The sequence below is a fragment of the Taurulus bubalis genome (assembly GCF_910589615.1).
Source record: "Taurulus bubalis genome assembly, chromosome: 6".
In the NCBI taxonomy this organism is placed as follows: Eukaryota; Metazoa; Chordata; class Actinopteri; order Perciformes; family Cottidae; genus Taurulus; species Taurulus bubalis.
The window spans coordinates 11,896,188-11,919,615 of record NC_136594.1 but is presented as its reverse complement, the minus strand read 5'-3'; the positions used below and the strand labels follow the sequence as shown (position 1 = coordinate 11,919,615).

Genomic DNA, 23,428 nt, shown 5'->3' with positions numbered 1-23,428 from the left:
GCTCCTTGTGTAGATTTTTGACTATCTCAGTGACCTTCGCTAGTGAAATGGACGGCTACACGTCCTCTATAGAGGATGTTAAATCGGGAGGAGAAAGCTCCTCAAAGGTTTCCTTCAACTGTCCACCAATATTGTTATTCCGGGTCATCAGTTCTAATCTTATGCCGAAAACAGCCTGAGCTAAACCCTGCCTCGCCCTCCAGAGTCATCTGACAGTTTGGCTGAATCTTTTTGAGGCTTACCAAAAGTTGTTCTCGTGGCCTCCTCAAACCCCTCCCATGCAGTTTATGCATCTGTGACCACAGACAATCCAGTCCTCCTGATAACTTTGTGCTGCTTCAAGAATCTCTCAGACCAAGTCAAGCCCAAAGGACCCTTTTGTCATTGTGTGGCCTCCTTCCCCACATGTGGGTTATTTGGTTGCCTCTTTTGGTTGCCCCACAGCAAGCACAGTCAACCTTTTGGCCCCCACTCCGTGCATCTGTCATTTCTACAATGGAGACTTTGAACACAACACACTCTTGACTTCATTTTCCAAGCTTTGAAGCTTTGTATGAAGAAAAACAATCTTTGGGAAGTGACATTTTTACAGATGCCTCTTAATAATGTAGATTATTCAGAAAATACTTTTGGGGATTTAGGTGATGTTTTGGTTGCAGTACCTCATTGAGCCATAAGGATGAACTGGCTGCCATTTTCTTTTCTTTGTTGTAAATCCATTGAAATGTTTATCTGAAACTGCTAAAATGTTTCAGCAGCACAACTGGAGACATATTGTCAGCAAACTGACTCAGTGAAGTCAGTTACAGTACATATCTATCAAGTTGGCTGACTGATTATAAATTGTGAATTGAATTTAGCAAGGTTGTGATTTATTGCTTATCAACTTTTAATTTGTCACAGAAAGATGTGTGTTTTGCCTTCTAAAAGTTGCAAAGTCTTGCTTTAAAGAAACGGTAACATTAGATTAATGATGTTAAAATTGTGGCTATAACACTGAACTGTAATAGAAGACCTGCCTTGTTTCCTTTTGAATAGACATGTTGCAGGGCCGAAACAGCATTTCAAAAGTTCTAGACAGCAGCTGAATGGAAAGTATCACAAAGCAGATTCATATAGCAACATGGCAGAGCATCAGCCAGAGGATGTGGCTTAATGTCTTTACCCTACAAAGTGCTGCAATGCATACATATTAGAGTAAGGTCTGCTGCAAGGAGAAACAACACAACAGAGTGGGGATAAAATTATTGTTGTTGGTGGAAGTTTGTCTTGGGGAGTAGATCACTGGTGTGGGGGTTGAAAACTGCACTTGGGATGAATAAAGACACATTCTTCAGTGGAGATATCTAGAGTGACAGAAAAGAAGACATAAAATGGGTGTTAAACTCTGATGGATGCAGTTAAAATAAGGCGAGATAATTTAGGAGAAAACATGATTTCATTTTAGACCAGTTTATGATACAAAGCGTTGTCTTAATCCTGCCTGTAGTTCCTGGTTCTGAACCAGCTGACTAGATTCAGCCGAATCACTGCAGAGGGCACATTACTCGATTTGTTTATGTAGGAGTGTTGGAGGTCAACAGTGATCTCCACCTCCTTCTCCCCGTTTAGGAAAAAGCAGAAAGGGAGGGGGCTATAAAAAGTTGACCCCATCTCAGCCATGCAGACTTGCCTCCAAGCTGGAGCTGCAGCAGCATCTGATCTCTCCAAGCAGCTGTCCTCTGCATCAGCACAACAAATACTTTACATTGCCTGACCTTTTCCTCCTGCATCACTATCGGAGCCATGCCCCCATGTCCCTCAGCACACACCCCCTCCACCATCACCCGTTACACACACACACACACACGCACACACACACGCACACGCACGCACGCGCGCGCGTACACACACACACACACACACACACACACACACACACACACACACACACACACACACTATGTTCCTCTTCACACCACTACTCAACCCCATGCTAGGCCCCTGCCTGCCACGCACCCAGCTGACATGTATCCCTCATGCTCATGCAGTTGTATTAGTGCTCTGACACATTAGCTGAGAATGGACTGTAGTTGTAAGTGTTTATATAAGTGTATGACAATTTAAGAATTAATTATTTATTTTTTGGGCTAGCATTCAACAGTGTGAAAAGAAAGGAGACATAGGGCTAACCTCTAAATAAAATATTTGTTTATGATTTGGGGACTCTTGGTCCTTTGGATTGATTCACTGTCTCTACTTATATTTCAATCTATTTTCCTTCTTATTGTCTCTAATGGTGCACGTTTTAATATTAACTCATGTCATACAGAAAAAAGCACAGGTGTAATTAATAACTTTCATAATGTTTTTTACTTCACATTGGTGTTTCAGTTGCACTATACATGCAGGACACCTGTGCTCTTCCTGCTATTACAAGTCAAAATGTTTGCTGTAAGATGTTTTTGGAGAGCAAGTTTTAAAATAACCTTAAAAAAATGAAGAAAAAAACCCTGAAACTGTCTTCTAGAAGAAGGTCAGTGGAAACATTGAACTTTAAAGCAACCTACTTAGCTTATTCCTTTGTACTTCGTCAGTATAATAATACAAGAAGGATTGTTTCAACTCATTCAGCCGAGGGGAAGTTTTCATGAAATGGCACGAACAAGAAAAAAACACATTAATGAGCTGTAATGCTATCCGAATAATTAAAGCATGTCTGACGCTGAATAAGAATTACTGGTTGTACGGTTTCACTGACTGAAATATTTTCCTGTGACACTTTCCAACTCTGAGAATAAACCATGTAAACAAACTCGTCTCACACTATCAAAATAGCCCGACGATGTGTAATGCAGAGAAAAGGGAACTCAACTGACTTGCTCCGGGCCGAGGCTGAAACACCTAGCATGCCCAGTGGAGTCAGGTTGCCTGTCATGAAGCTACTGCATGTCTATTAACACTGACATGCAACTGCTGAAGCGGCAGAGCTTCGGCTTTAGCAACATTTACAACCCCAAAATGAGAAAAACTCATGGAGTACATCAGGACCTTTACGCAGGTCGACATGACAATGTGAGTGTTGCATTGTTGTCCAGTGAGAGCACATGGTTGAGCATCAGCAACCTCAAAATACCAAACTCCAGGGGTGGAGAGAAAGGGGTGTGTCGAAATACCTTCAACTTTGTGTCATGTCCCTTCAGTATCTCTGACTGGACCAGCAAATGAATGGGGCAAAAGTTGTCTGACCTTCTATGTCCGCCCTAATGTCATCATGTGGGGTTGTTCTCTGTTGCTACTACTACTACTACTACTGCTGCTACTGCTGCTGCTGCTACTGATACTACTACTACTACTACTGCTGCTACTGCTGCTGCTGCTACTGCTACTACTACTACTACTACTGTTGTACTACTACTACTACTACTACTGCTATTGCTACTACTATTGCTGCTACTGCGGATGCTGCTACTACTACTATGATGCTGCTACAATGTGATTCCCTAAAACAATCTAATGTAATTGAGTAAATGTTCTTCTGTTGACCTAATAATATATTCAGAGTATTGAAGACCACATTTACTTGGCATTGTTGGGGATCCTTTATTTGCAATTAGAGCTGCACAGATCATTATGGAATTTTGATTCGATTATAGCAGATGTGTTAACTAAACATTCCTTCTGTGAACTTTACTCCAGCATAGTATAACAAAAATAATGCTGTTTACACCACATTCCTCCCCTACTGTACCTGTGTATGTTATATACCTTAAAAAAATGTGTAGGTGGCAGGAGTGAAAATGAGTCATTCAGGTTGATGATGACAGTTAGAAAAAAAATGTATACTAAATAAAATGAAGGCTCTAAAAGGATGATTATTACTATCATGTGTTTCCCAAATAATAAACACAGATTTTTGGGCATCATTTTATCATTTTATTTCAGTGGGGAAAAAAATCTACCCAGGGGAGCATGCCGTCGGACCCCCCTTGTTTTTGGCTGAGCACCGAATGTTTACAACATCAGGCTCCGCCCTCGCCTAACTCTATAATCTCACTGCCAATTTAGGGCATGGGCAATTTATTTCTAGGAGTGGAAAGTGATTACTATCGATTCATAACTGTAACTGAGTTGCGTTTTGAGCTTGTGAGCATGGCCCTGTGAAAACTATGGTGCGAAAATATTGTTTTACCTTCATGACAATTGATTTTTCAAGTTAATTTTTTTACATTAGACAATGGCTGTTTTTCTCTACTCTGCCTGTTCACTTTCTGTTGATGATCAGTAAGAAGCAGATGAAAGCTCTGAAAAAAAACAGTAGGTGGATGTTGAGTTACAGTTACAGTACTTTTTCTAAGGTCGAGAATTTCAGAGGTACCAGTGTGCTGTGGCACAGACAGGAGGATGTTTCATAAATGTTTTCTTGAAAGATGGATTGGTTTGCGAACTAAATGAATAACCAGGCTGCTGCATCTGAACTTTCCTGCTTACATTTGTATGGTTGTATACAACCATTTAAAGTTAAGTCAGAGACGTCTTTAAAAGAGGCTGCTTTTAAAGTTTTTGCTAGTTTTCCATAAAGGTTAACATTCAGCAACATTACATAAATAAATATTTAAACCAACTTTTTTTGTGTAGTCAATTTAACTTTTAGGTTTTAATGGATTCAGCAAAGTTGACACTGAGCTTTATGCAACATTTAAAAGATATATAGTTTTAGATATTTTATCTGGTTTCAAGCCAATGTATTCAAATGTTAAATAGTTGAAAACACATTTGCATTCAGACAAAAAGAAAAAGAGTTGTAGGAGTGAGGGGGACATGTGAATACGTGCTGACTTACATGTATGATGAGATGTTTCCTTGGTCACCGATGCTCCACTACAAAGCTCATTGTTGTGCCGTCGAAGGAAGGCGGTGCGATGATTCTTGGACCTTGTTGCGTTGTGATGCTGATAACTGGCTTCCTGTCAGAGCTGGCTGCGCCTCCTCTGGCGGTCACATGTCCCAAACTAACAGGAAGTTGCAGTGGTTCTTGTGTCGCCTCACGTGTTGCACTGTAATATGCACTCTCTGCACCTGTTGCATTTGTGTCCGGCTTAGGACTTCTGCCGTTTTTTACCCTTTCTCCAACGGCATCCTTAGAGTGACACGTCGACTGAGACAACACTGCTTGGGCTGGCAGAGTGGGAGAAGGGATGAAGCCCGGGTAGATCATGTAGGTGGGGGCGTACGCTCCAGGGCTCAGGGCCAGGGGGGACAATGAGAGAGGCACAGGGCTGACAGGTGCTACAGGAGAACGGGACATGGGTACATCCACAAACTGGCCTGTCTCAGGGTCAAACAGTCTCTTTGTGCTGGCCTGTATAGGAGTGTCCACCAGGTAATAATGTCCTGTCGTGGGGTCCAAAAGCATCTTGCGCTGTGTTTGTGGGGCGGCCTCTCCGGTAGAAGGTGGAGGTGACACGGTCGGGAAAGATGGAGAGAAGCACAACATCTGTGGTTGTGTTTGATGGTAGATGCTTGAAGCTGGGTACTCCATGATTAACGGAGACCTTTTCTGCTCAGGTGTCTTCCTGTCACTTGTTTGGATTTGGCTAACATTTGAACTCACCTCCCTGGAAACGGGTTCTCGATTCAGCAGTTTGATGTCATTCGTATACCCCGGTATGGTTAAATAGTTCTCAGAGTCTGAGCAGGCCAGTGTGACAGTGGGATTAGTGGGAATGATTCTGACCTTTCCCTGCTCCACCTGCCCGCCTTTCCGAGGCTCTATTTTCACCGACAGTGGAGCCACCGGTGTCCTGGAGCTTTTCATAGTCGATGATGTTTGCAGCGCAGTGCTTTGTGAAATAGGATCACTAACTGCGCTGATGCTGACACGTGCCTTGTTGCCAAAGTGAAGCACGCGTTTGTTACTAAACGTTTTACTTTGCTGTGATTGTGTTTTAAATGGGTCATCGTCATATGGAACATGTATGATATTCAGAGCTCCTTTAGTATCCCGTGCCTGAGGAACCCTGTCAATGTTTGTTATCTCCAGCTCCTCCGCTCCCTGCTCCTCACTGGCAATAAGGGATAACACATGGCTGTCTGTGATTGGTTGTGGAGCTTGACTTTTACGCTTCCATTCATTTCTATCAAAAACATAAAGCTGCTCCATTGTTTTGACTGCAGCTTTAAGCTTCTCTAATGCAGCCTGTTTGGGTATTTTTGGCTCATTTCTCCTCTCAGATGTCTCACATGCAAACTTTTCCTGCCTCTGTTTTGTCAGTTTGGTTTCAATATTTGGCTGAATATCTGACTGATCAGGGTGGAGCTGCTTTGATGCAACAAGTGGCACCCTACTGGCTGTGCACTGTGGTGGTGTACTTTCACTTTGACATGTTTCAGATGAGACGCCTGCCTCCGCTGTTGGTTGTTTAACATTTGTTTTTACAGAGTGACACTTAATCACAATAGGAGATGGTAATACATACTTAACCGGCGGCTTTGTGACCTCAAGTTTTTCAGCTGCTGTGGAACATTTACCCTCACTATTATCCAATGAAACAAAGCGGTATGAACTTTTAACCAATTTACGGACATCCCTGACTTGATATATTGGTGTTTGAAACTTGCATTTGGTGTCTCTTATGTCTCTAACAGTGAAGTTTGGGATTTTATCTGAAGCAGCCAACGTGTGGCATTTGGCATCAGCTGCTGCCCTGAATGTGTTCAGAGTGTTTAAACTTATTTTTGGGGTTAACAGGTTGGCGATATTCAGTGTACAGCCTTTGTTTTCCTTCACACTCCTCAGGCATATTTTTATCCCAGGGGTTTTCCCCCCGTTCTCGTTTTCTTCTTTGCCTATGTTTCCATTGTTGCCTGTTTTGAACTCTTTTTCACATTTCTGTGTGCCAGCAGGTGCACCTGTGACAGGTGCACGGATTGGCAAGGCTTCTGTAAAATCCTTCTCTTTCGACAGGAGCTGGCAGCTTGGGACAAAAAGCAGTTTTGTCAGCATGCTGCTGGTGTCTAATCCCTTTGAGGTGTTCTGCTTGTCGGTTAAAAATGTGGGTTCGGTCTCCTTGACCTGTTCTGGCTCATCTTCCTTCAGTGAATTAAATGCGCTGCTTTCACTGCGGATGAGCGAAGCTTTTGTAGGCTTAGGTTTCCCCTTTTCAGAATCATCTGGTGCTGTGTTGCCTCTCTGTTCCTCTGCAGGCTCACAGGAGCTGGCTCTGCTCCCCTCCAGGCATTGATCATCAGAGTTAACAGTAAAACCTGAGCCTGACTCTGATGTCTGTCTTTGTAGGCCTCTTCCTTGACCCCTGTCTTTCATCCCTTCGTGATCTTTAAATTGAAAACTCGAGGAGAGTGATGGGTGTGCGCCACGAAATGCACCCCTCTCCATTTTTCGCTCCTGTTCAAACTGCATCTTTTTGGAAATCACATTTTGCAATAGACTTGATGCAAAAACTGCTCTTTTGTGTGTACCCCTGGTGCTCTCTGAGTGAAGATATTGCATCTCACACCCTGACCTGGCCAACACAGTCCCAGTCAGCTCATTGGATCGTGCTTTCTTGGAGCATTTGGGACGTCTGGCGCCTTCGGGCGCTTCGACATTACACCGGAAATTCAGCGTGACTCCACGCTTCTTCGGCTCACCGGGATCGTGAAGTTCGATCTTTTTGCTTGATGAGGATGATTGTTGAGAAGTTGTTCTCTTGTTCAGCGCGTACATTTTGGTTTGTGGAGCTTTCATGCCGGTAATAGACTTACCATGGCTCTTACTGCCTACAGTCTTATTCATTTCCAAGGTTGTGCTTGAAGTCTCAATTACGCTTCGCTCTCCTCCCCGAGATATGTTTCCATATTTCAAGTCCACATAAGCCGACCAGTTATTCAGCCCATATTCCGACATGGAGGACTCACTGGAGGTGCTAAGATTAATGGCATCGAAGTATGGACATGCCAAGCTCCGGAAAGACTTCGCGGTTAAATTACGCACCTCTTTGTCAGCGTCGTCTAGCTCACTGATGGAGCTGGACGCTCCGCTGGAATACTCATTAATATCTTTCCGTCTCAGTTTGGATGCAAGGTGCTGACGGCCCGGAGCGGGGATGAAATATCGGGCTCTGTCGCTAAAGGGCCCCACTCTGGCGCCAGAGCTCACAAAAGAGAAGTGGCTTCCGTCGCCAAAGTGTTTTGTGTACCCACATGTGCTGTTGTCAGAGACACTGACGGGTTCGTTCACCGCCCTGGAAGATGTTTTTATTGACACGTGGATTTTCCCCGCATTAGCGTCTCCACTGTGGTTTTTGCACTGGCTTTCATCTGAGCTGGCGCATTTGTCCGAGTCGCAAAGATCACTATCCTCCTGCTCGGTGCTGACAACTTCTCCACCCAGATTAGACTGCACTTTCGCCTGGCCCCTGCCCTTCAGTATCAAAGTCCCCTCCCGCGTGTCGTCGCTCTCAAAAGACGCGTAATCCACAAAAGAAAAAACCAGGTTGTCGTCTTCAAAATCCCAACAGGTCCCTCGGCCCAGGTCGTAATCTACGTCGTGGTCGAGCTCGGTCAGCTGGATCTCGTGCGTGGTGATATAGTGAGACTCGTCCTCCACGGTGTCGGAGCCGCAGTGGTCGGACATCACCGCGCTGGCACCATCATCCGACTCCGCCTTGCTGTTCAGATACATGTCCGTGTACAGGAGCTCATCACTCTCACTGCACACATGTTCACTGCAGTCGAGCTCGGCCTGGCGCTGCTGCTCGTTTTCCGAATCCTGATCGGTGTTGGGAAGTTTGATCAGAGTTTCCAGAGGAGAGGTGGCCCGTCTGTCCTCTAACTGCTCTTCAACTAAATCCTCTGACATGATTGTACCCTCCTCGTCATGCTCCCCTTGCTTTGAGCTGTCACATTTGATAACAGGCAGCTGGTTTTCCTCACCAGTGAAAGTCACTTTCACTGTTTTTGCGCCGTCGGGTTTCATGTCCAGGTCCACATAGTTGGACTCGTCGCTGTTTGTCTCGTGCTTGTCCTTTTGCTTGTCCCCTGGGAGCAGCTTCCTGTGAAGTACGGTGTCATCTCGGTAAGTGAGAGTTTCCTCCGCTGCTTCCATTTAGTCCAGTCTTACCGTCAGGTGGTCCTCGTTTACGATGTTATCCCGACACAGGACGGAAAACTCTGCAGGCTGGGGCACGAGGAGGACGGAGGGCGAGGAGGGTGAGTGGGAGAGAGAGAGAGAGAGAGTGAGAGAGAGAGAGAGGGAGAGAAAGAGAGAGAGAGAGAGGGAGAGCGAGGGAGAGAGATAGCGATGGGGGGGAGTCCCAAGGAAAGTCCCACGATGATTTCTCTCTCTCTCTCTGTGAGTCTCTGTGTTGGGAGGCTGTGTCATATTTTAAAATGTTTACAATCAGACATTTTCTAACTTTGTGCACGAAGCACGAGACCTCATGAAACTATAACCTCCGAAAAGTGCCAAGATTCAGCACCTTTCCTGGAAGAACAGCTCCCCTCCACGAGTTTCACAAAATTGCTCAAGCAAGTTTTCGGAGACATTGTTTCACTTGTCAAAACTTTACAGAAAGTGGAATCACAACTGTAACACAACAAAGTTGTCCCTCATTTGACTTTATAGGGGAGACATCCAGGTGATATCGCCATGAAACGTTCCCAGTTGATTACTTACATCAAGACAATTCTTTCTCTTTTTTTGCAGAACACGTTTTCGGATAAATGAGGCATTATGTTATCAAATTTGTACACATACATTTCCAGAACATAAATATTAACAATGAAGAAAGCCTGTTTAAAAATATTGGTTTAATTTTGTTGACATACTAGAGTCAAACATTTAAATATCTTTTTATTATTCCATAAATCTGAAAATATTGTAAACAGCCATACAAAAAGTAATTTGTCACCGTGTTTTTTTTTAACATGTTCTATAAAGCAGGCGGAATGATATATGAACAAGCCCTTCGGTATAAATCTTCAAAATATAGATAGGAATTAAAGTGGAAAGTTTACTGTATGTCCAAGTGAAGTTGAGAAAAAACTCATCTTGAGAAAACACCCTTTACAGATATGTATTTTCACATTATGTACATTTTGCAAGACACTAGATGAATAGGGTACATTCTTTTTTTTTTACTAATAGATGTCCCTGTGAAACTTTCGGCAGTTGATTACTTTAATGAAGTGTGTATTTCACCAACATTTTCTTCTTCTTTATAGAAAAACAACAACAATAACACATTCCACTTCAGTTCTCAGCGTATATTTACATGTGGAACACAAAGGTCAAATTGTTCCTGTATTGTGATCCAGTGATGTATGCAATGAACGCTACATATTGTACAATGTATTAAGCTACTTAATATTGGCACCAGGAATATTTGTGGAGCCATCAGCGTTCTGCCCTCTCACTGAGACAGCTGCCTTGTCTTGATGGAGAAAAATATTCCCCGCCAGCTGGTGCCAGCCAGCTCAAAGAATTTACTACAAGTTCATCCAGTCATGTGTAAATGTAGTTTGAGATTCATGTCTAATCTGTCGAGAACTTTTTCCCATTCCCATCCCTGGGCCACGCAAGACTCAGGGGCCAAAAGAGAATAACGGACTGAGTGTTCGACAATCAGTTCAGTTTATGTCGCTATCTCTATATATTAACAATGTAATCTTGCACAGTAATGATCTAGTCATTAGCGCTCTGTCTGAGTGTTGAAGACACAAGTGTTGTTACTGGACAGGGCCCCAGATTGGTGGTATGCAGCAGGGAGGGGTTGGGCCAACAGTTGCTCCATGTGGAGGGTACACTGACAGCAATATCAAGGACAGAGGCCACCAGTATAAAGCCTTTGTCACCCTCAAATCCCACTTTTACCCTGAGTGTCATTAATGTGGCACAGCCTCAACTTGTTTTGTTTTTTACAGTACATTTACTCAACTTTAGTACCATTATGAGATACTTGTGCTTTATTGAAGTATTTTCATTGTATGCCATACTTCATATGTATACTCCACTTTTCAGTGAGAAATGTTGAACTTCTGTCTTCTTACTTTTTACATTAAAATCTTATACTCTTGTAAAATAATACAAATTGTTTCGCAAAAAAGCAGCGTCTTCTCTGGCCCTCTTTAACAAATGATCCAGTATTTCACAAAAAAAGAAAAGATTAAAAAAAAGTAATTAAAAAAAAAAGTAGAGCTTTTTACAATTATCAATCATCACTCGACTTCTCAGATGCATCTTGTGACCCTTTGGAGGGGCTCAACTCATAGATTGTGAACCGCTGGAATAAAATACTTAACTGGATATGATATAGTTCAAACTAGTTACAACAGAAAAATGCTGCTTAAATATGAATGCATCAGTAATAACAATATACTAATACTATACATCACTCACTGTTGAGTACATTTAGCTGATAATACTTTACTTAAATGCAAGTTTAATCCAGGACTTTTACTTGTGATAAAGTATTTTTACATAATGTTAAATTGTCTGTCATAACTTTGTATGTGTCTCTCTGCTGCCTAGCAAAGACAAACAGCATTAAACTAAAGGTCATGACTCAAGCTTACGTGTCACATCAACAAATTACACCTATAGTTTCTCTTCTTAGTCGAATGTTGGAATGTTGATAGTGACAAAGCAAAATAAAATAAACTGATTCCACAAATACCATGTCATGCTTGTACAACCTCCTCCTTTATAAATAATAAAAGTGGATAGACTTTCATAATGAATCTCATATGGTAAAACAGTGCTCGTGTAGTACATGTATTTCCTCAAAGTCAGAGTTATTAAAGATTAGATTTTCAATTCCTGTGCCAAAACATGAACACACACACACACACATGCAGGTTGCACTGACCTCCACAAAGCTGATAAATTTAGGCATCTATTTAAAATGGGGACACCACTCAGTCACGCAAGTATGTTGAGATCAGTTTCTTACGGTGGCTACATTAAAACAGCAGGTGTTAAATCATGAGCACCATTTATCAACGCCACGGACACTCCGAGTGAAGCCTGTTTCAACCCTTGCTTCCACCCTTAAACACATCAGGTGTTGATACAGAATACACAATATGTACCTGCTCTAAAAATAACCGTTTGAGTGTGAAGGATTGGCTGAACACAGCAAATCTTCCAGCGTTAACAAGTGTTGATTTTAGGGTGACAGACTTTCAGACTTGACAAGTGGACAGTTGTTTATCCACTTGCAGAGCAGACGTGGGTCTAAATGGACTGCTTGAAAGTGTTTAATATACTGTGTGTATGGAGGCTGGAGAAGTTGTAGATTTTAATTCTGAAAAAGTTAGCTGGCCCAACCCTCTTTAAATTAAATTGATCACAGAATGGAAACTGTAAATAATAAAGTAGGAGATGGAATATGCAACCCGGTCTCCTAGAAAGTATGTTTATATACTACTTCAGAGATGCATAAGTAAATGGACTCACACAAATCAAACGCTCTCTAATAAAAAAATGAATTACATTCTATCACCGGTCTGTTCAAACCCACAACACTTTATTTTCAATTCTAAAATCACACAGAACTGTGGATCATATTTATATTTGATGGAATGGTGTAGCCATACAAATCATGAGGTTATCTTCAGTTTGAAAATGCCACTCCATATAAACATCATATAGCTTCATTGAGGATTTGGAACAAGCTCAAATATATCTGAATATATAGGCAATACTGACTTAAAATGTAATGTTTCTTGCCCAAACTGTACATCAATGGATCACTTAATTATATTTGCTTCCTTACAACAATGAGAACAAAATACATTTGTATTGTGATGGCTTGCTCTTGATTTAGTAATATATTGTGAACACAGACTTGTTGAATGTGCATAATCCTAGTATGATGTGTTTGTGTTTCCTGCAGGATCGTGCCACCGAGCAGCACTGGTGACTCTCTGACATCGACTCCTAAATCTTCTGAGTGGGAACTGGAGAAGTTTTAGAGCTTGAACACCTGCTGTGAAGCAGTCACTATCAGCTAGACACCGCACTTCTCCAGGTTACCCCTCCCAACCCTCAGAGGTTTCATGGTTCAAAGGGTGAAAGGTCACCTTTGGATTTGAAAGTGTCATATGTGGGCCAGTTTACTGGATGTAAGGGATTAGAGTGTTATTCTAAACCATGGATAATGACAATTCACTTCAGGAGGATAAATGATCACTGTGAGTGTTTAGGTCCCTTTCACTGACTTACTGGTGCAGGATTACGTGGGTTTACTCATTTGTAATTATCACAAAATGAAAGAAGCAATCCATTCATACCAATATGTTAGAGGAGAACCTGCAAAATTTGCATTTATCCCAAAATAAAGTCAATATAAATCCTACGCGTGTAGCTCAATGTAAAGTTTCTGCAAATGCAACTGCTATTTACTGCAATAATGTCATAAAGTACTATTACTGCACCATTACCATGAGTCTGAGTATTGTTGTTATTCTAACAGATCAAATGGTAATGGTACAATTATTATTATTACTGGATCCCAGAATCACCACACTAAACTAAATGTATGGTCTGCAGTCATTATTTACTTCTTTATGTATTTTTTGCTTGCGTTACATTAGCTTCCCGTTTATACATTCTATTTACAGTTTAATTTTTATTTCATTGTTGTACTTTTTTAACACTGAAAAAAGCTTCCACAAATGTAACTCAATTAAATCGGTGATATCAGCAATACAAATCTAATAATTTGTTTCTTTCAAGTATTTAGTTTGAAGGACATCTGCATTTGTTTAAACACAATACATTGTGCAGTTTTTTCTTCATACCCCATGAGTGTTGTGTGCATTGGACCACATTAGGACTGACTCGTTATTAAAGTTGTAGACTACTGGACAATTCTGTTACGTTGTTCATTCTGTCCACATGACATCTTTCTGTCCATTTGGGGAGAGGGATCCTCCTCTGTTGCTCTCCCAAAGGTTTCGTCCCTTTTTTTCTCTCCATAAAAGGGTTTCCTTGCAGAGTTTTTTTTCTGATCCGATGTGAGGTCCCGGGACAGAGGATGTCGTATGTGTACAGATTGTAAAGCCCTCTGAGGCTAATTTGTAATTATTATTATTATTATTAATTATAATTATTTAATTGGGATTTTGGGCTGTACAAAATAAACTGAATTGAATGAGATAATTTTGTTCAAATCAAAGTTAAGGTGGAGAGAGCTGACACTAATGAAATAATAAACGATGTAGTCTAGTTTAGTTTTAGGTTTTTAGTTTAGTTTATTTTGCACAATTTAATAAATACACAAACATAACAGAAATACATAATGTCAGTAAGAGACAAAACACCACTGGGTTTATTTAAAGCCTTTCCCTATATATTTCACAATATTATAAAGAACACAAAATGCATCTTTTGAAACACGTTATATTTTGAGAAATAATAATGTCATAAATAGTAAGACTCTGGAACTTCATTTATTCAGAGTTAATTGGGTGACATGACAGGTTAAACACTACAGGTCAAAACATGCATTGGGCACAGTGTAAAATATAAAAAAGAAGAAGAAAAAAAAGGTTCAATCCTTGAGTGTTGATGTGTGTGTTGTCTTGTTGGATTCCTTTGTTTTGCAATTTTAGGAAAAGATGCCATGCAGAGACATTACAGAGCACATTTTTCTATCTGTCTAAAAAGATTTTCGCACAAGGATTCCTGTGTCATCTGACACAAAACTAAGTTCATTAAGTTGCACAGACATCCAGAACACGATCAAAATGCAATATTATAGTGATGGTTGTCTCGAAAGAAATAGCAAAGAGCTTGCTGTAGCGTCCTCTGGTTTCAGCTTGCACGTGTCCTGAGTGTTTCAGGGATACTCTAGCCTAAAAACAGCAATGCTAGATGCAGAGCTGTCATGAGCAATGCCAGCAATGGCAGACATGTACGGTTGCCCACTTCTGGCGATGGGTATTTGGTTTCACTCATGCTCATAAACTACTGGTCCTCCAGCAAAGGTCAGCACCTTGTTAGGGCCTGCTGCAACAACTAACAACCCTATTGTGTGGTGAATACTTCTTTCTATGAGTAATGGTACCATGTGACATTCAAAGATAATGTATCATTGTATCATATGGGTCATCATTGTGGATTGCAAAACCAAAGTATATAGATAATTAGTTTTTACACCATTCTATAGAAAACCTTTATTTATTTATTTTTCGTCATTTGTATACTTTGTTCATATCAAAATATCACATTACATATGTAAATGTTGTTCATAACCCCCAGTGTATCACACATTAACAGTTAGAATAGTGCAAATACTAAAACAAAACATTTAAATAACTGAAATAAGAAAAATCAGAGTAAGAGCCTGGAGCTCGAAATACGTTTATATGATTTTTTTTTTTATCCTTTTTGTATTATTTTATATTACTTTTATTTTTTTCCACAACAAGTTACATAGTGATATTCAGGAGTATATAAACTACATGTTTCTCATGCATAAAGAAAGATTGTCGGTTGATAAAAAAAATATGTTTTTGCAATCTTATTGTCTCATAGCGAATAACTGAGGTATAATTTAAAAAACAAATATCCCTATGTGCACCTTTACACTGAAGACAGACAGGTTTGATGCACATCCAGAAGAACAGACTGTCTGTTGTGCAAGCTGCTTAAAATTAAGATTGAGGATCACTTTTAATTTTACTATCCTATCTACTAAAGACATAAAAGATGCATTTTTTAATAAAATGACCACCATTCGTGTTTTCATCAATAGATGACTTAAAAACTTGAGTTGCACTTCGGGAGGGAACCTTTTTTTGAAGCAGATTTTATTTGCCAAGGTTGAGAGAGAAGGCAGAATATTTAAGACCGTAATGAAATGTTCAACCACTATGTTTGTTCTTTTGATGAGGTTTAGGCACAAAGAAAATCAATCAAATAGAATCCAAAAATAATTCCAACAGCCTTAATAGCATAAAAAGTCCAAACTACACCAAAGACAATCAGTAACTTTTTCAGACTTAGAGTTTGGTGATCAACAGCTACCCTCTAGTGGTAGGATCATGTAACAGCATGTGTGTGTGTCATTGCAGTATAGAGCTCTTGGTTATGTCTATTCCAATCCAAATGAGTTTGGAAACTAACAGGTAACTGTATAGTTTAGACTAGAGGATAATATTGTAACGTTTTGGGCACATGCTTTAAGAGAAAATGATTATTTTGCCTACAGTCTGCATCACTTGCATTTGACTCTTTATGCGGCTTTCTGTATTTATAAAGTCAAAATAACCTGGTATGCATAATGTGTCACGTGATTAAGGCTGCGTGTAAAATGTGTTATTGCTCTCCATGGTGCCGAAATAACCACCAATATTGCATTTTTCAGCTTTAATATCGTTTTTGGTTTTGTATTGATTTCCTATTCTTGAATATCATTTGAAGAATATGTTTTATGACACGTATTCATATAAAAACGAAATATATAGAAACTCAATTTAAAAGTATTTATTTTAAACTAATTAGGCAACAATTGTGATGACTTACGACTCCACGTTTTTGTTTTTTCCCCTGCACTGTCCGAAATCGAAGCAGCCTTCCGGGACGCAGCTGCAGCCGTATCAGCCTGTGTCAGGAGTTTCCACTAGTGCAGCATTTTGATGTCGCCCAGGCGGGTAAAAGCTTCTGCTAGCACCAACCACGTCCTCGTTTACTAATATTAACATTCAAGAAGCAACATGACATCTACTCAGCAGTGGCTACTGGCTACTTTTGCGCTTCTGTGTGTTTGTGGAGCAGTTGAATCTAAAAGGAATTTCAAATGTCCTTCAGGATGCTCCTGCACCAAGGAGACCATCATCTGCGTCGGTACTTTACAGATGCCGCGGACTGTCCCGAATGAGATCAACTCACTGTGAGTAACACGTCGAATGTGTGGATTATTTCCTCAGTAAAACACGAGGCGATCAATGTCTCGTTCAAGGAGACAATTCGCTTGCTACTCGGTGCTTCCCCGCAGAGTTGGCTGCTGCTGTGTCTGGCACTGATTGTTCAGTAAGACTTTGTGTTGTATGCGTTTTCTTTCAACAGGAGCATGGTAAATGGATCTATTTCTGAAATCACAGAAGGGATGTTTTCACTTATGCCTTCTCTCCAGTTGTTGTAAGTGCTATTCTGTCACGTTGAGACTATTTGATTCGTTGCATTAATCATCAATTTAGATGTTTCGTTCATTGTACGAACAGTGCGACACAAACAAAAAGTAGACAGATTATTAATAATGCAAACCCTTTCGGTTTTTCTGGATAATGGTTATTTTGATTAAGAAAATAAGCAAACATTTTTTAATTTCTAGTTTATTCAATTGTTTGTTTGTTTTTTCCGCTGCAGACTTCTAAATGCAAATTCTTTGACAACAATCAAAGATGATGCGTTTTCTGGCCTTCCACATCTAGAATATCTGTGAGTATTAATTAATTCCACAAATTACTGTTTCTTTACCATCTATTGTTTTTGTGATTACAATATAAACAATTAGATGCATAACAGTTAACTTGAATATACCACTACTTTTCAGTTATGTTAAAGGACTGTATTGCATCATGGTGTAAATACAACTGCAGATCCTTTTTCCTCCTTTAGCCCCACCCCTCAATCTCCATGACATTACCCCTCTGTAATATTCTGACATGCATATCTATATCTGCAGATTTCTCAATATGGCATAATACATGAATGTATTTCTATTGTTCATATTTTGCTTTGATAAACCTTTGTTTTGATTCATTGAACAGATTCATTGAAGGGAACAAGATTGAAATGATCACCAAAAATGCCTTTCGTGGTCTACGGGATTTGACTCATCTGTAAGTCTACTATCGTTCTCTTACCCACCAATGCAGCATCTGCAGCACTAATAATTTACTATAACTGAGCGACTGATAAAATTACCACAATGTACATTTTTCTGGTCTCGCTGTGTTTCTGGATTAGATCGCTTGCCAATAACAAGATGAGGTTTCTCCCAAGAGATCTGTTTTTTTACTTGGATTCGTTACTGGAACTGTGAGTAAGCAGTTATGGTGTCAGCAGAGTGTGTGTGTGTATGTGTGTGTGTGTGTGTGTGTGTGTGTGTGTGTGTGTGTGTGTGTGTGTGTGTGTGTGTGTGTGTGTGTTGTCTTTTTCCATACTGCGCTCCTAAGTGAAGCTGACTCAGGTTGTGTTGGCAGCATTAAACTCCACAAGAATGACAATGGAAAGCTAAAATTTGTTTCTGTCTTCGTTCTCCTCTATAGTGCATTACAGTTTCAGGTTGGCTTTCATTTGTAGCTACCTTTATGATCTTTTAAAATATATTTTAATTAAAAAAAAGTCTTACAAAGATGCAAAAATTGCTTGTCGGTGAACAATCAAAAGAACAACATTTTTGTTATAAACTGTAGCTATGATTAATGATTCAAAGAGTCACTATTTTAGATGACTCAATACAGTGTCTTGGGCCTTTTGTAAATGGGATGTACTTGTTTTGCGCTTTTCTAGTCTTCCAACCATTCAAAGCACTTTTAAAACGACATGTCATCATTCACCCATTCACAACCATTCATACACTGACGGCAAGGTGCCACCTGCCCATCAGGAATCATAACTAATATTCACACACATTCCCTTATTTGGGATTAAGTGTCTTGCCCAAGGATCCCCGACATGGACTAGCAGGGATCCTCTGATTGAAGGACGACCCCGCTCTACCACTGATCCACAGTCGCCCATGCCTTTGCAGCATCTTAATTGTTTCATCTTGTGAATATAAAACATATGATTGTATTTTATTGTTCAGTAAGTGTGCCCAACCTGATTGTAACCATGTCATACATTAGGGATCTGAGAGGCAACTCTTTCCAGTGTATTTGTGAGAACAAGTGGCTGATGATGTGGCTGAAAAACACAAATGCCACGGTATCAGATGTCTTCTGTGCAGGCCCCGGTGACATGAAGGGCAAGCGCCTCAATGACCTTCCTATTCCACCGGGCGAGTGTATCTCAACAGGTAAAATGACCAGTACACTATCAAGGGCACTTATGAGCAGGCACAGGCAAACATAAAGATGCAATGTTAAAAAAAGAAAGAAAGAAATCAATACAATTGTTAAATAATTCAAAACGACACGACCGTGCACTCAAAAACAAAGAAGCTTTCTCCAGGACTATTAACATGTGTGCCTCTGAACACACTCATCTGTGTACACACACAAGCACACACACTAGCTACGCTAGCAGCTCTGTGAGGCTGCACTTATGCACCGGTGCTTTGAGCTACATGACGTCAGCATGCTAATTGAAATGCTGATGATGTTTATCATGTAAACCTTAGTTTAGTTTGTGAGCATGATGCAATTTGCCAATGAGCACTAAATAGAAAGCATAGCTGAGGCTGATGAGAATAGCTATCTAGCTATATTGTACATTGTACGAGTCGAGGGAATCATCAATATTGTAGGTATTCAGTTTCAATGAAATATGTCCAACAGTTGTTGAGATATTTCACTTAAAACCACAAATGTCAACCGCGTGCCGGCCTTATAGGTAGAGTCAGGGGATCTGGGTATTGTGGATATCTTTAACACATTTAATGGGAATCCATTTAATAGTTGACAAGATATTTCAGTCTAGACCAAAAGGACCAATGTTGCCATAGAGCTACTAGCAATGGTGAAAAATTAAAACTACATATAAGAAAAGGGAAGAAAGACCAGATTTACCTTGGTTTAAAAAAAAAAATTCCAAATGTTTCTGAATTTGAAATATTCAGAATACGTTTGTGGTTGATTTATCAGATTATTATTGAAAAACAAAATAATTGTAATTTAATGTACAGTGCAGGCTTAATAGTATGTTGTAAAATTCTGAAATAATCATAATGGTTTATTTCTCTATTTTTTCTAACATTTACGTGCTTGTTTTAATTTTAAAGTTTTACAAGTATTTTTTCTTAATTCAAGTGCTATTTTGTGTGGTTATTTAACAATCAATGACAGAAGTTCGTAGTGTGGTCAGACAAGGCAATTGTAAAATAGAATACATACACATGGAATCATTGCATAGCACTGACTTAAATAAATAGTATAAAACTACAGGAATAATATAAAGCATGCCATATCAAATATTTATTAAACAAATATACAGTATAAGTGCTGTTTGTTTGTTAGCCAGGAGTTTTTCATAGCATTACAAATGTGTTTTGAAGCAGTGAGGATTTAAATGTCAACTCTTTCACTTTGTCAGCCGAACAGTAGTTTCTTTTTTGTCTCTATCTCACAGACTTTGTGCGTCATCAGTCCATTTCCATTCAGTCCATGTCCGCGGACGTCTTTGCTTTTAAAGAGGACATCTACGTGGCGATGGCTGCCCCCAACTCCAACAGCTGTGTGGTCATGGAGTGGGATCACATTGAAATGAATTTCAGGAAATTTGACAATATAACAGGTTTGACTGTATTTTTCTTATTGCCATAAAATCTCATGACATTAATTTAATAGAAGCAACTTTATGAGGAAATTATCATTTTAGTGTCAGTTAGTGATCAGCGTAAACTTCATTTTCTTTGTTGTATTTCCACTGATCATTTTTTTATCCTCACAGGGAAGTCTGTTGTTGGCTGCAAGTCAGTTCTGATCGACGACCATATCTTGATAATCGTCACCCAGCTCTTTGGTGGCTCCCATATATACAAGTTTGACAATCGTCAAAGCAAATTCACAAAGTTTCAAACGATCGAGGTCTTCAACATCTCAAAACCAAATGATATTGAGGTCTTCCAAATGAACGGTGAATGGTACTTTGTGATTGTGGACAGCTCCAAGGCCGGTTTGTCTACTCTGTACAAGTGGTCAGATAAACCTGACCGCAATGAAACTGGTTTCTATTCCTACCAGTTTCTCCACGAGTGGTTTCGTGATACAGACGCTGAGTTTGTCGAGATGGACGGGAAGTCCTATCTCATCTTGACCAGTCGCTCTCAGTCACCTGTCATCTACCTGTGGAACAAGAGCACCCTGAAGTTCATATTTCACGGTGAAATCCCACACGTCGACGACGTGGTGGCAGTAAAAGCTTTCCGGGTGGAGGGTGAGTTGTATCTGGCCATGACTTGCTACATCGGTGACTCCAAAATCCTCAAGTGGACCAATAAGCAGTTCACTGAGGTGCAGGCTCTACCTTCTCGAGGAGCGATGATCCTCCAACCTTTCATCTTCACAGACAAGCACTACCTTGCTCTTGGCAGTGATTATTCTTTCTCACAAATCTACCTCTGGGATGTGGAGACCAAAACTTTCCACAAGTTCAAGGACATTTATGTGCAGTCCCCCCGGTCCTTTACAGCACTGACCACTGACCGCAGGAATTTCATCTTCTCCTCCAGCTTCAAGGGCAAATCGATGGTTTTTGAGAATATTATTGTAGATTTAAGCTTATAATGTCTAGCAAAAATAATGACTTATAACAGTACGAGTTGGTCACTCTGATCAATATTTGTGTGTATGCTACAAAGGAGTCTCAAATGCTGTATATCTTTCTTCTGCAATTAGATATATCTTTCTTGATTTGAAACAAACATATTTGGCAAGTTTATATTCAAGCAGTAATGGAGGTATGACAGGTCCAAAGTAGTAAAAAATTGCAACCATTTAAAATGAAAACAGCATGAAGATAATGTTCCGGCATACAAGATATTATCTTAAGAGTTGTTGGCTTTAATCATAATTCTGTCAAGCAAGCAATCGCCAGGCCACACAATTGTAAGAAAACCCTATATATTAAGGGTTGTATAAAAATACTCATTCAGCAATAAACAAGTGCTCATCACAAGTGACTATGGCCTAAAGCTCTTCACCACTCTACAATGAACTTAACACAGATTTGGATGCCACCTCAAAGTGAACACTCAAGGTGTCAGTATAAGTACGGTGTAGAAAAGCTCTTCTGATTGGTCACATTTGAAGGCAGGCTGAACAGCCTTCTGTCATAGAGACGGGCGAGATGCAATAATCATTTAGAAATGGAGATGATGGCCCACACTTTTTAAACAGTCTTTCCTGCAAGGTATTCGTGGTATTGCACTCAGTTGTACACACAAAAAAGTAACATAGGTGTTTGTTTTAATAAAGGAAAAAGAGAGCTGAAACCCTCCTTACATTCTCACTTCCAAATTGCTTGTGAAGTGGGTGTGATTGTTAGATTGTCTGTTTTGGGAAATTACAGAAAGGGCTGGATGTAGCTAAAACAAATAATATGGGGAGAGGTCTAAAATGCTCCAAGTGATTTGTTTGAAACAATTGGTAGGTCAAAATTTTGCAGCCCCTCATCCCAGGAGGTGTCCTGATTAAAATGTGCATGAAATAAAGTTCTTCTTCAAAATCATTTCGCCAAAAATCCAGCTGAATGTATTAGCTACATATTATGAGCTTACGTCTAACTACACAGCATTTATAACAAGCTACTGTATTAACAGAGTGCCTGATTAGTGTCAGAACTAATTATAATTGAATCCTCATTCCTATGCAAAATGTATAATACTGAGTGTTGCTCTTAATTACAATCCCAAGGATATTTGTGTGCTGCAATATGACTTGAAATAAAATGTACATGGTCCTCAGACACAAATGTGTTTTCTTTACAGATATTTTTATATTTTTCCTGTATTGTACAGAAATAATTAATGTGTGTTTGGTTGACTTTTTCACACACATAACAATGGCATGATGTGCAAATTAGGCCATGTTCTCTGTAGACTGTCAAACATCTTAAAGTCACAAACTGTGAACAAGATCTAGCATACGCAATGTATTTTTGTTAGCATTTCAGATGTCTTGTTCCTTCATCCTCATGTCCTACCTAGCAATTATATATACGTTCAACTCTACTAAACTAAAGCTACACCAACATCCTTATGTAAGAATGAGTTTGTGTAAATGCATTAAAGAACCTTTAACCACATGCAGTGTATTTGTGTCCTCCGTTCTTTGCAGATACACAGACTGTGACATGTATCTATAAAGCAAAGACAAAGTGCCCCATGAGCATGTTTGAAATTGATTTTAATGCTGTCAATATCTGGCATCTGACTGAGAAAGCATTTTCTTTCGACTTCAGAGGACAAATGTCAAAATCATACAGTTGATTTACCTGAACAAGAATAGATCGTGTGTAATCATCATCATGGTATTTTTGTGATTCTTTGTTGAGTTGTTCTGTACAAGGCATTGCTGCCAAGTAGTCAGCATACTATATGTTTTCTCTGAACTATCAACAGCTATGAACTATAAACAACTTGGTTGTGCATGCTTTCACCACATTATAACATATGCTATGCACACATAGAGTTGTTTTATTCTGCAGTTTTATTGATGTATTTAAAATGTCTGGTTTAAATGTGGAAGTCAGTTAAGACCTCAAACCTTAAAATAT

At 39.8% G+C, this 23,428-nt stretch overlaps 2 protein-coding genes across 2 annotated transcripts; one reads left to right on the top strand and one right to left on the bottom strand.

Moving 5' to 3' along the window:
* Positions 1-654: 654 nt before the first annotated feature.
* On the bottom strand, positions 655-9,085 carry LOC306738194 (uncharacterized protein C4orf54 homolog; the record flags this gene model as incomplete). Its single annotated transcript, XM_079220021.1, has 2 exons — positions 655-1,346; positions 4,823-9,085. The coding sequence occupies one exon, from the start codon at positions 9,083-9,085 to the stop codon at positions 4,847-4,849; it is 4,239 nt and encodes a 1,412-aa protein (XP_079076147.1). The 3' UTR covers positions 655-1,346; positions 4,823-4,846.
* A 7,569-nt stretch (positions 9,086-16,654) lies between these two features.
* LOC306737390 (leucine-rich repeat LGI family member 2-like) lies at positions 16,655-21,438 on the top strand (the record flags this gene model as incomplete). The annotated part of the gene is made up of 8 exons (XM_079219120.1): positions 16,655-16,877; positions 17,054-17,125; positions 17,354-17,425; positions 17,758-17,829; positions 17,957-18,028; positions 18,841-19,010; positions 20,282-20,446; positions 20,603-21,438. Exons 1-8 carry the CDS (start codon positions 16,702-16,704, stop codon positions 21,436-21,438), a joined length of 1,635 nt encoding a protein of 544 aa, XP_079075246.1. The 5' UTR covers positions 16,655-16,701.
* Positions 21,439-23,428: the final 1,990 nt, after the last annotated feature.